This window comes from Lepidochelys kempii, chromosome 6 (genome assembly GCF_965140285.1).
Source record: "Lepidochelys kempii isolate rLepKem1 chromosome 6, rLepKem1.hap1, whole genome shotgun sequence".
Lineage (NCBI taxonomy): Eukaryota > Metazoa > Chordata > Testudines > Cheloniidae > Lepidochelys > Lepidochelys kempii.
Window position 1 is genome coordinate 127,849,403 of NC_136385.1, and position 13,620 is coordinate 127,863,022.

The following is a 13,620-nucleotide window of genomic DNA, read 5'->3' on the forward strand; positions in this document are numbered from 1 at the left end:
ACAGGGCACTTACTCAAGTTCCCTGCAAGCTGCGTGGTCACGCTGCAGCCTACTTAGCACCATGCAGGCGCTCAGGGAACCTGCCCAGGGACCTGCTGCAGGAGGGGTGCCCCTCCCCCAGCCATGGGGGCTCAGGGAGGGGCACCCCTCCTGCAGCCCCAGAGGGGCCTCCCCAGCCCAGGTGCTGCTGCAGGGAGAGAGAGCTGGGAGGGGAAGTAGTCTCTTCCCCACTGTAGCCCCTGAGCATCCCCTCATCCCTAGCCCCACCCCAGAGCCTGCATCCCCAGCTGGAGCCCTCACCCCTGCACCCAACACTGAGCCCCTCATCCCCAGCCCACAACCCCTGAACCCAGCCCTGAGCCCCTCATCCCCAGCCCCACACCTCCAGACAGAGCCCTCCCAGCCCTGAGCCCCCTCCCACACTCTAAACCCCTTGGCCCCACCACATGAGTTTTGTTATGTGCACCAATATGAAGGCGATGTGTCTTACTATAACAAAATTCGTTCTGCACATGGGTGGGAAAAAAATCTATGGGAACACTACTTACACCCATGGGAGATACTGCTCTGTTGTGCTGAAAGGGCTGCACTCCCCCCCCTTCCCACCCCCCACATAAAAACCTCTCTGTGTTGCATGGAATTTTTATGCATGGTGTTAAACACAGCACATACGAAGTCAATATAGATTCTTCTCAGTGAGCGGCATACAAAGGAATCTACAATTATACGTGATGCCACTGCTGGTAACAGGGCCCGTTTGTAAAAGAGAACAGTCTCAGACTTCCTTTGGCCTCACCTTTCCCCCAGTAACCTAACCGCATAGAGAGGTAGAGTTGGCTTTAATCATGAGAAAAGTTACCTTTCTACCCAGGTGCATGGGCAAGACAGGGTCATCTTCCGAATGCAAAATCAAAAGGGGACTGGACAGCACTTTAACACTAAGGGGAAAAAATAGAGCCTGTTAAAGAAACACACAGCGTCTGGTTATTTAACCTAGTGCTTACTAACAAGGGCCAGTGTTAGGATCAAAGTTTTGTTAGTAATATTGGTTCGAGGGGTCTCTCCCAGCCCAAAGTGCTCTGCTGTTTAGCTACAGTTTGTACCTTTAAAAACTCAGTGCTCTCTCCTCTTAAATCTTAAAGGCAGACAGGAGCAGAACATTATGTGTACAAAGAGAGTGTAGAAACATCTGAATTTCAGGACACTGCAGATACCAGAAATACCCTCCCCCCCTACACACATTTGACAAATGCTGAAGACTAGAAGTCCTAAATACTATCCCCTCTTTGTAATCACTTGGAATAATGAACTTTACACTCAAATCACTGGTGATGCTGCTTGCAGCAAAAGTCAAAGTGACAGCTCTGCAGCAGTTTGGTGGAGGAGTGAGTTCCTTCCTCTTCTCAAGATAGTGGAGGTCCAGGGGCTGGATAGCTGAGCTCCCCCTATGATGTGTAGGGTGTGCCAGTCTCGAGATGGCCAGTTCACGCTTTGTAGCGTACTTATGACAGGGACTCCATGGGAGGAAGAAAGCCTTAATATATAGTCACTAGTCCTAGTGTGAAATATTTCTCAGTAGATCAGTCCTCTGTCTCCACCAAACACTTGACTATGGAAGCAAGGCTGAAAATATGCCTGGCCTAAATTGGTTTATTCTGCTTGACTGGGACAGATGTCATGCTTGTAGCTTCCCTACTCACCCAAACACTTGAGTGGAGAATCTCTGAACGCGCAAGGCTTTCGACACACCTGTGGCTCCGTTTGTCTCATTTGTGAATCCTGCCCAACTCCCATAGATGGGAGTTTCTCACAAAAGCTTCTGCTTTCAAGATTTCTATTCCAAGTGTAACGTAAGTTCAGGGCAGGTGCCCAGATGACACACAGCTGTTTCTGGCTCAGGGGAAATCAGTTTTCAGTTGTAGGGTAAGAGCTTTAACTGGCCATCACTACTAGTGGGACCATCCATTTGAAGTACGTCAGGTTTCAGAATGCACACACAGGTGAACAGGGACGATGCTCTAAGCTAAGGCTTCAGGCTGCCTACTACCCAGCAGCTACGCCTGCTTCAAAGCGCACCAGGGAATGGTGTGTGCATTTTACACCCCCACTTGCCACAAACTAAGTGTGGATGTAGACAAGGCCTTAGTGTCAACCAAGACAGTGTTGTCTCCCTATTTATAATTTTCAAGATTTCCTTCACATGCGGGAGGACTGGACAATTTTTGTAGTGGGAATGGAGATTCCAGGGCAAGGGGATGACCCTCAGGGGCATGCAACTGCAGAACAAAAGCCCCGGTGCCTTATTTTATGCAGCATCTTTCATGTGCACTATATCCCTAAACCAGTTAGGGTCCCTCTATGCAATACTCATGAGTTAAGCCGCAGCAGAAAGAAGGCAAGGGAGAGGAGATACATTTAAGTCAGAGGGAGAGACATAAAGGAAGGTGGCTCCTGGCTGCAGAGAAGACTCTAGCATCAGGTGGGGCATGACTGCAGAGAGTCAGATCCCAGAATGAGTTGCGGGCAGAAGGTGGCAAAGGTGAGTTACACCAAGGCCACAGAATGTTTTGTAAAAGAGGGTATGTCCTGCTATTGCCAGCGGTCCCAAACCAAAGACTTAAGGAGAAAGACAGCAAGGGAGGAACAGCAGGGAAATGGTAAATAGCTAGAGAGGGTGGAAGAGAACTGCCCTCCTGGTCTCACTTCCTACTGCAGCCATTGTCGGAGCGTGAAAGAACAGAGCCTCTTCTGCGTACAGCTGAGCAATACAGCAAAGCAACAGAAGGCCTACCTGTCTTACACCCACCCCGCGCTATCTGCCGCCCTGCTGTTTGGGCGGGCGGGCGCGGTGGGGGGGGAACTCAGATGAGGGACAATAGGACTGAACTTGTCTAAACAGTGACATCTGCAGTCATTTTGTAGGTGACAAAAGCACACGTTTTAGGGGGCAGAAGTCTCTCAGAAAGCTAGTTACTGACACGGGCTAATTTTGATGGGAAAAGAGTGTTGTATGAAAATCTAGCTTCCAAGAGGCTGAGCCTCTCAGTGCCGCCAGTCTCAGTGATTCCTCCACTGTACAAAAAATGGGTTGTAATGTAACCAGAAACAGGACTTTGTTCATAGCAGCTAGCCAGTCCAGCAAGATGACAAGTATTCATGCTTCAAGCAGAACAGTAGGTCCAGAAACATTACTCACTTCTCATCATTACGGAAAAATATGTCACCCAACGCCATTGAGTCAAGGATTAAGTACTCAAATCCTGGGAATTTACGGTAGATCTATCAAAGAAAGAGGGAGAATTCAATGCAATACTGGGCTAGATGGACCTTTGGTCTGACCCGTATGGCCGTTCTTATGTTCTAACATTAGGGACCCTGTTGTACCTCTTAACTGTCCCTAGTTTTGCAGGGCATTCAGTTTGTCCCCCTGCATACTCCCACCCAAGGAATGGGTCCATACTTCACATACATACAGCTTTTTCATTAGAGTAAAACTGAACATGAACAAACTCACCCAAGTATTTACCCTGCCATCGCTATGTAGCACTGACCAGCATTTGACATGTGCTGTTTCTTCAGCACTGCTGACAGCTCTGTCAACAAGGGCTTCCCCCTCCCCACCACAACTGAGAAGGTCGCTGGTTTTAAAGCCCACTCTCTGGGAACAGAACATCTCCGTTCCAAGTTACGCCTAAAACAGGAGACCAGGCATGGTGTATCCTGGTGCTGTAGATCTCTTGACCAAATGACATTAACATTTACCCCTCCCAAATCACCACACTAATTCATTAATAGTAAATGAGATTCTAGCGGGACCCAGTTGTGCCAGGTCCTGTACACACAGAACAATTAAGGCTAAGAAATCATCCAGGATTAGTATAAATCCTGTGCAGAGCTGAAGTTCTAGGGCAGCATGCAGGGGTTTGACATCTCAGAGCACTTCCCAAAGTTAGGAATGTGTTATTGCCATGTTACGGACAGGCACAGATTAAGTGATTTGCCTGTAGTTACACAGCGTGGCAGTGGGACCAGAACCCAGGTCAACTTGTGCCTGTTCCACCGAGATGCAACAATCCTTCATGCTAAGGAAAGGCAGAATTTCCATCAACAGAATGTGTAAAGCGGCCTGACCAGTCAAAGGTCCCCCCCTTCACATGCATTATCACCAGCTTTGATTAACTCCCCCTCCCTTACCTACTCTGCATGGAGAACGTTTATAAGACAACTGTTCAGGACCAGAAAGACACAAATTAGTGTCCGCCTCCCTGAGCGGCGCCAAAGGCCTGGAAGTGGGGTTACCGTGTCGTGTGTACCAAGAGTGAGGCTGGCTTGCATTCTGGAGTGAGCTTGCAGCCCAGGAAGGGGAGGAGTTCCTTAAAGACTGACCCACCTCTGCACTCTAATCCCAGGCTGCTCTGGTAACTGGAGAGGACACCAGATAACTTGGACAGCTCTGGGAGCCCATCTCCGTTACAGCAGCCTCCCCAGGTTGCCCTATGGGCCCCAGCACTGCCGAGAATCTCTGCAGCACTGTGGATTGTAGTCCTACCCCTGACATGCTCCACCCACCAACACGCCCCCACCCCCAGCATGCACCCAAGGCCAGGGCTTGCAAGGCAGCCTTATGGGCTTTCTTCCATGGTCACTGCATCATCTGAATGCCTCCCCAGCCCCTTTACACCACTCCAGGCATTTTACAGTGTGGGGCCAGAGCAGGGGGAGGGTCTAACTCTTAATCTTTTGTCCCTTGTTGATTTGCAGGCCAAGAGATATGGTGTTTGGAGGCTGTGGAATATGGTATCATCTCCAATAGGACAGCAGGTTTAGTGCCCACATAAGTTCATGGTGTCCAGAGATGGATTTCATCCCAGAGATAGCCTGTTACCAAGGACCTTCCCAGATAAGACTGCCATTGCGTTTCCCACTGCTGAACGCTGGTTGATAGCCAGGAGCTACACCAGGTGTCAGACATCTAAATAATGCTCCCTCCCCAGTCCTGCAAGGGAGACGTAGCCAGGCTACTTAGAAGAATCTCACTGGCAACGTGCACTTGCTTTCCACGTGCAGCTACGCTAGGATACAGAGAGTTTATGGCCTTACTCTGGTAATGGGGATATGAGCTGCTGCCTCCCGAATGTTGGTGAATGAGGATTCCAGAATGATCAAGTCCACCTGGATGCCTTGGAAAGCGTAAGGAGGTACGAAATGATCAGTTAGGCTTTGGACCATTTGACATCCTTCTTGCTGCCTCCATGCCTCTCACCTGCGTTCCTCCCCACCCCACCCGAAAACCATGCATGAATTAGCAAGTCCAGTATATGAAAGCCAGGTGTTCTCATGTGCTGAGCATCTGTATTACTCTCCCCCTCACACACACAGTGCAAAATTAGGAGATTAGAAACAGTCCCTTGTTCTGCCACTATTCCGAGACTGTGCCTAATGACTGATCCAAAGGTTGTGGAGTCTTTCCAGTGACTGCAATGAGCTCTGGATCAGGCTCAATCAGCTGGATATTTGGAAAATTAAAGAGGCTGGACAGCAACTTCAAGTTACTGCAATTTCTAGGTCTGCCCTGCATGGCACTTGGCAGCTGCTCTCTGCTTCCTTGGCACTGTCCAACTCCCCTCCTATGGAGGGGAGTTCCCAACAGGTGCAGAGCCAGCTCCCTAGGCCACCCACCCTGCATCCCGCAACACCCCAAAAATGCCGGAAGCACAGTGCACTTCAGCAGTCCCCAGCTGACAGCCCTTTGGAGCTGAACCTAGCTGATGTGGTGTAGACAAGCCCTTAGGTTGCGCTAAATTTGGCCGTGGCCACAGCGAGCTGTGACTGACTCTTGCTCCTCTCAGCTCCACCCAGCTGATGGGCCAGCCCCGGGTTATAAACATTTCAGAATTACCTTTTTCTTCAAGCAGTTTCCTTGCAACATTTGTTGCTACTCTGTAAGAAAGGAGCGATGAGTCAGTGATTATGAGGGCAGTGCATTTTAAAGGAGATGCATCGATTAAGGCCAGAACAGACCATTGGGTTCATCTCACTTGATCCCCCGTGTAACACAGCCCAATGGAGTCCAATTCCTGCTTCAAGTCCAACAGCTGTGGTTGGAATGGGATTTCTTTCAGAAAGATCCAATCTTGACTTAAGTATTTCCAGGGATGGAGAATCCATCACAACCCTTGGTAAATTGTTCCAATGGTTAATTACCCTTGTTGTTAAGGATTTGCTCCTTATTTCTAGTCTAAATTTCTCTTTCTCTGATCGACTGGAGAACCTCTGTGATCAGATTTCTGTTCCCCATGTAGCTACTTTTAGACTAATCAAGACCTTTTCTTTGTTAAGTTAAATAAATTGAGCTCCTTGAGACTATAGCTATCAGGCAGGTTTTCCCCAATCCTTTAATCATTCTTGTGGCTCTTCTCTGAACACTCTCCAGTTTTTCTCAACATCCTTCTTTAATTGTTGACACCAGAGCTGGACACTATATTCCAGCAGCGGTCACAGCAGTGCGAGATACAGAAGTAAAATAACCTCTGCTCCTATTCGAGATTCCCCTGTTTATACATTAGCATTTTTGGCCACTGCATTGTACTGGGAGCTCATGTTCAACTTGCATATCCACCATGACCCTTCTCCCCACAGCCTTTCTGAGTCTCTGCTTTCCAGGATAGAGTCTCCCCGCCTATAACTATGGCCTACATTCTTTGTTCCTAGATGGTAGGACTTCATGTTTGGTTGTACTGTAACGTTTGCTTATGGCTGCCCAGTTTACCAGGTGATCCCGATCGCTCTGTATCGGTGACCTATACTCTTCAGTATTTACCACTCCCCCAGTCTTTGGGACACTAGCAAGCTTTGTCATTTTATTTTCTTCCAGGTCATTGATAGAAATAAGTAGGGCCAGGAACCAATCTCTGCAGAATCCCACTTAAAAAAAATACCCGCTCAAAAATAATTCCCCATTTGCAATTACATTGACATGTACCAGCTAGCCAGTTTAATCCATTTTGTATGTGCCATGTTGATTTTGTACCTTTCTAGTTTCTTAAAGATGATGTCATATGGTACCAAATCAAATGCCTCACAAAAGTCTAAGTATCCCAGCATCATTACCTTTGACAACTACAGTTACGAGAAATAGTTTGCAGAAATCTATTTGCCCTAAACCCATGTTGACTGGCATTAATTATTTTACCTTCTTTTAATTCATTAACAACAGAATCCCATATGAGCCATTCCACACGTTTTGCCCAGGACTGATGTCAAGCTGACAGGCCTATTGTTACCCAGATCATCCGGTTTACTCCTTAAAATGTTGGCACAACTTTAGCATTCTTCCAGTCCTCTGGGCCAGGACATTACTCCTCTGTTAGAAGTCACTGAAATGTGACATTTTCCTACTATAAACAAGGCCTAATAGGAGAAATAGGGGATTGAACAGGATTTTCCTTTATTAAAAAGGAAGTTTTAGCAGTAGCAGAGATCAGAGGAGAGATAGGATTACATGGGCATTATATGTTTGCAATTAAAACCCACCCTGGTATTTTAGGTTATACAGCAACTACACATTTGTCCAGCAACACAAGGGATGCTTCACTACAATCCCTAGACTCCACATCCTTTGGCCAGTCTCTGGTACCACACTTACCCACTACCCAAGGAGTGTCCCCAGAAGAGCACTCTGCTATTTCCACTCCGGGCTTTTACCCAGTCATAGAGGTACATGACGTCTGTAGTAAATCCAGTCTCACTTGGATAGCCGCTAGAGTCCCCATACCCTGGGAAGCAGCAGATTAGGGGGTTAAAACATGAAGAAAAAAAATTTTAATAAATGGAGAGACAGCTTTGTTTGGTGTTTTTTGTTAAGTTTACCTCTGTAGTCAAGAGCCAATATATGGAAGCCTGCACCACTCATCACCTGTTCAAAAAATCAAGCAATGTTACACTCCAAATGACAGACTAGGGCAGCCAATGTATTTATTGTTCAAAACTCAGAGCTAGTGTACGGGCTTGAAGAACCATCCTACAGTGGTGCAGCCCCAATCCATGGAAAGAAAGGATTGGTACCCATTAGATTCTACTTGCCCTACTCCTAGCCATCACTCAGATGTGTGCAGTTGGCTTGCTTGTGTAAAAAACAAAAACCAAGCAAGATTTGGCCCTACCAAATCTTTGTTGGTGACATACACTACCTGGGAAGCGAGATAACAAGCAGTGTTCTGGGATACCATCTGAGCGAGTACACCCCACACACTGGACTGTGGGAGTCTCAATACCCACTCGTATCAGTCTGACCTACCTTCATCAAGGAAACTCTGTGCCCTGAAGCCCTGTAGGAGAGTTAAAAAAAAAAAGCTTTAACAAGGATTCATTGATTCAAAGAACAAGTCCTCTTTACCAGGGGCAGCCAGATGATAGGCAAAAGGAAGAAATGAAGATTCTTTAAAGATAACAGGAAGCTAAAGTGCTCTTTAATCCATTTTAAAAATGGATTAGTCTGTGCACTGTGGCCCTGCACTAGAGGACAGTTTTAAATCGGAGCACCATATAGGAACCAACAGTTTGCAGCTGGCCCCTTCAACAGATCAGTTAGCCTCGACTTTCATTGCCTCAGCCCCAGGATGTTTTATTCACCTTCAATTAGGCCCAGAATGGGTGTACTGGCCTCTAGAGTACGACACGTGCAACCTTAACAGAGGAGTTTAGAACAAACTTCACATTTCTCCAATATTTCAAGTGCAAGTTATTTTATAGCAGAATGTTTTCATATTGATTAGCAGTCAAGGGTTTGGGTTGTTTTGTTTTGTTTTTTTTTGGGGGGGGGGGGGGAGGAGGGGGGAGGGTGTTGAGACAGCCACTACAAGATTTGGGAGTAATGACATAGCTTTACCAAGCACCAGGAAGCTAATAAACGGCCTAATATTTTAGCACCCAAGATGCTATAAAAATTGATCATCACTAAAGACTTAAAGCGAGAGCCAGCGAGATGGAAGTCGTGGCACGCTATTTCAGTGCGCGAGCACCAGCTTTGGAGCACACAGACGTATGGCCAAAGTCCACAGTTGCTGAAATACCAGAAAGAAACAAAAAGGAGGCTCTGGCTATTTCCTGTTTAAAACCAGTCTGCCTCAAGGGAGAGGCAATTTAGATCAAGAACTTATTTTCAGACTCAGCCAGATAAAGAGCATCCTTTAAAAGAAATCCAACACAGTGCGCCAGGGGTGGCCAACCTGAGCCTGAGAAGGAGCCAGAATTTACCGATGTACATGGCCAAAGAGCCCCAGTAATACATCAGCAGCCCCCCCATCAGCCCCCACCAGCTCCCAGCACCTCCTGCCCACCAGCAGTCCCGCCAATCAGCGCCTCCCCCTCCCTCCTGATCAGCCATTTTGTGGTGTGCAGGAGGCTCTGGGGGAGCGGGGGAGGAGCGAGGGCAGGGCAGGCTGAGAGGAGGAGGGCAGGAAGGGGTGGAGTGGGGGCAGGGCCTGTGGCAGAGCCAGGGGTGGAGCAGCGAGCGCCCCCGGCACATTGGAAAGTTGGCGCCTGTCGCTCCAGCCCCGGAGTCGGTGCCTAGACAAGGAGCCGCCTAGTAACTTCTGAAGAGCCGCATGTGGCTCTGGAGACACAGGTTGGCCACCCCGCAGCATTCATTTTACAGCCATTCCAAGGGGCTAGGAGGACTGCTCCTCAAGGCTGGCTATGATGGGGCTAACAGAACATTTAGGCAGCAGTTCAGGGTATGACAGCAATACACAAGGTGGGGCATATCCTGACCTGACTCTCTCCATGAGATCAGAAGGTTCTGCAGGTCCAGTCAGGGCAGGACTCGATCGGGAAGGAGGCTCCAGGCATAGAGGGAGGCATGAAAGGAGAAGGCACAAGGCGGACGTAGGTGAAGGACTGAATGAGCAATCTGGACTGAGCAAAGGGGGGAACAAAAGGAGACAGGAGCAAAGAGACAGGAAGGAGCTAAGTTGCAGCAGGCTGTGAAGGGGAGAATGGGGAGCCTGACAGAAATAGAAGGACCAGGGAGTCAAGTGAAGGGATTTTAGGAAAGGCTGGACTTGGTCATGCATCAGGCCAGGCAAAGGATCACCACAGTAGTATTTTGGAAAGCTTGGCAGGAAGGCCAGAAGGAGACGTGGACAGGAGTCAAGGCAAGAGAGAATCAAGGCCTGGAATAGAGCTTTGCAGTGGAAACAGGAGAGGCCACGCAGACAGAACTGGCAGGCTTGAGCGTGTGATGTGGGGAGTAGATGCAGAGATGAGTCAAAGAGGGAGGATGAAGGAGTTGTGCATAGTAATGGCAAAAGGACAGGCAGACGCTTCAGTAGGACATGCTGAATTGACAGGATTCTCTTTATAGGAAAAAGAGAACTGTTCCTAAGCCTTTCTATTGTGGAAGCTGCACTGGGCTAGATATTCTACAAACAGCTCCTGCCCCCAAGGGCTTACAACCTAGTAGGCATAAGAAGTGGCTGAGACACATGCTGGGGAGGAGTGGGTACCAAACAGTATTATAAGCCACATCATAAAAAACCAGGAACAAGTCTGCCGTCTCTCCATAAGAAAGGTCACTTTCAGCGGAGCTTGGGGGGTAGGGGGGAGGACAACTTCCAGAGTTTACAGCCAAACTATTTCTGTCTCCAGCTGGTGACAACAGATGTGACTGACACAAGCAACACAATGTACCCAACATAATATAGAACAACCTACAAATATAGCATTATTCATGTTAATCACCTGTTACCTCCATTGCCATGGAGATAAATTATAACGGGATTATTGTCTGCAAGACTTTCTTCATACCAGCTGTGGTCCTTCCCTTGAGCTTCTATCCCCCTGCTGCCAGGCAAAACATGCCTAAAGAACCAAGAGTGTGTAATTAACAAGCCTGCTCAAGTGCATCTGGATATGCCATTACTGATCAGAGGAGACATGCTACTGTTTCATGGATCAGACACTGGGAAGATGAATAACTGCATTTAGTTAATGGTCTTCAAAAACCAGACAGGCACAGCCTCTTTCGTTAGGTAGAGTCCAGCCATTTCTCTGTCCACTGATCTATATGGAATACCCTTCACAAAAGGAAAAACAAACAATTGAGAGACCAAATACTGTTTTTAATTCAGCAGAATATAATGCAGCATCATTTCTCTATTTTTAAAAATAGCTACATATTCTCATCACAGTCCAGTAGCCAGGAACAGATCCACTGTGACAGATGAAGGGCTTTGGACACAACTGCTGGTAGACAGCATACAGAAATAATGAGGAAAATACAGAACATCCAATGGAGGGAGCAATGCACATGATGCTCTGCGGCACACCATTGCTAGCTGACCCAGCTTGACATTCAAGGCAGATTTTCACTACTATGCCCATGGACTTTCACCACCTGCCCATGTACACCAAGGTGCAGCAGTGCAGGTACAAATAGCAGGCTGTGTGCGCCTACACAGATCTGGTCAAAGAAGGGTCAAGCCCTTTGCATCCAGATACAGCTGCTGTTTTTATTGTTCACTACTACAAAGGAAGTTCTGGAGACATGCAAGCTCTTACTTTGCTTCGTCACTAAAACGTACAGCTTTATGCAGAACATAAGAATAAGTTTTAGCTGGAGAATCTAAAAAGTTTAAGTAGTGAGTGTAAAAAAGTTTTACATTGCATGCCACATGGTATCCAGGTGTCAACTACTAATATAGTTTGACGTTTGAAATTCTTAGACATTAGACCTCAGCTGGGTACATTAGAGTTCAAACAAACACTTTCCTTTTGCCAGTCCATGAGAATCTGAATGGATCTGGTTGTCTACTCACCAGACACCGATGGTGACCTCTGGTTCGGTTGTGAGATAGAAGTTTACAGTATGGTTCAGCAGCAATTCAGGCTTCCCAAAGTCCACAAAGGGAAATGCCACTGAGAAAGACAAGTCACAAAATGCTAAGTGGCAAGTTCTCCCCGTACAGTGCAGTAATCATCCTATTGATAGCTAGGAGGATTAGTTCACCTCCAGAGTCACAAACTGAGCAGAGTCTCACCAGATTCCGAGGAAGAGGTTTCATGTTATTGCGAGAAAACCTAATTCCTGACCTATCATGGGTGGAATCTTCTGCACTCAGCTAACTCCTCCCCCTGATGTCAAAGGGCTTTTCACCTTTGGCTTCAATGAGAGCCTAGGCAGACCTGTGTCAAGCAGTTCTGAAATCTTTCCCCTTCAAGTGTATATTATACATAGCACTTCCACATAGAGAAGTGATTGTACATATTTATACTACCTCTGCTACCCAGCCTACCCACCTTCTCAGAACGAGAACTGCCATGAACAAGATCCTTGGCAGAAAAGTGTCTTATTGTCACCTCACAGTAATGGACCGAAAGTACCAGCCATCCCAATCCCCAAGCCAACATGAAACTGACCATTAACTAGCCAGATAGGTACAGGATGATGAATCCTTCATGCAAAAGACAACGACAGGAGGAAAGTGACTGGAACAGAGTCCCTTAATAGGCATCCTGGCATCACAAGCTGATCTCAACACTGGAGTCCTGATTCTCCTCCCAGCCAAATCTTTCTATTGACTTTATGGGACCTGGACCAGGCCCCAGGAGATTCAGCATGTGGTTCCAGTTCTGCCATCGATTCTTTGTGTGGTCCTAGACCACTTGCCTCACATGTGCCTCAGTTTCCCCAAATCTAAGATGGGTATAAATACCTACCTACCTTCATGGGGATATTTGAAGATTAGAGAATGTTTGTAAGCCACTTTGAACATAGGCGCTGGAGCACCCACAGGGAAAAAAAGTTAGTGGGTGCTCTGCACCCACTGGCAGCCAAGCTCCCCCTGCCCCCACTTCGCCGCCTCCTCCCCAGAGCATGCCGCATCCCCACTCCTCCACCTACCTCCCAGCACCTGCTGCCTGGCTGCTGCCAAACAGCTGTTTGGCAGCATTAGCAAGCTCCAGGAGGGAGGGGGAGGAGCGGGAACGTGGTGCACTCAGGGGAGGAGGCAGGCAAAAGGCAGGAATTTGGGGAAGGAGTTTGAATAGGAGCAGGGAGGGGGGTTGAAGTTGGGGTGAGAACTTTGGAAAAGGAGTTGGAAGGGGCAGGGTCTCATGGAAGGGGTGGAGTGGGGCGGGGCCAAGAGCAGAGGTGGGGGTCGAGCACCCACAGGAAAGAGGGGAAGTCAGCACTTATGCCTTTGAAGGTGTAAGGCCAAATTCAGATCTCATGCAAATGGGTAAAACTCCCCTTACATCAGTGGAATTGAACCCACATACAGCAGGTACTGGAGTACATTATCATCTCAGGGGGTTAATATTGTTCTTTGCATATTCTCATTGATTTCTGGGCTTCTATTACACCAAAAACAGTGAGGACTTTACTGTAAAGAAATCGAATTCTTCACCGGGCCTTGCTGTTCCTCTTGCTACATGACAGCATATTAATGCAAAATAATTGCAAAGTGATGGTACATTGTTTATTTGTGCTATTAGAATCATAGAAGATTAGGGTTGGAAGGGACCTCAGGAGGTATCTAGTCCAACCCCCTGCTCAAAGCAGGACCAACTAAATCATCCCAACCAGGGCTTTGTCAAGCCAGGCCTTAAAAACCTTTAAAG

General features: G+C 47.6%; 1 protein-coding gene across 1 annotated transcript in view; it reads right to left on the reverse strand.

The window, feature by feature from the left end:
• Positions 1-13,620, reverse strand: part of ABHD12B (abhydrolase domain containing 12B) — a 39,654-nt gene that overhangs the window by 5,785 nt on the left and 20,249 nt on the right. Inside the window, exons 3-11 of the mRNA XM_073350180.2 lie at positions 11,817-11,916; positions 10,741-10,860; positions 8,297-8,327; positions 7,870-7,915; positions 7,646-7,775; positions 5,900-5,940; positions 5,101-5,180; positions 3,197-3,279; positions 860-938 (exon numbers count right to left, since the gene is read on the reverse strand). Of these exons, the coding sequence (XP_073206281.2) occupies positions 860-938; positions 3,197-3,279; positions 5,101-5,180; positions 5,900-5,940; positions 7,646-7,775; positions 7,870-7,915; positions 8,297-8,327; positions 10,741-10,860; positions 11,817-11,916 (710 nt within the window). The remainder of the gene's footprint in view (positions 1-859; positions 939-3,196; positions 3,280-5,100; positions 5,181-5,899; positions 5,941-7,645; positions 7,776-7,869; positions 7,916-8,296; positions 8,328-10,740; positions 10,861-11,816; positions 11,917-13,620) is intronic.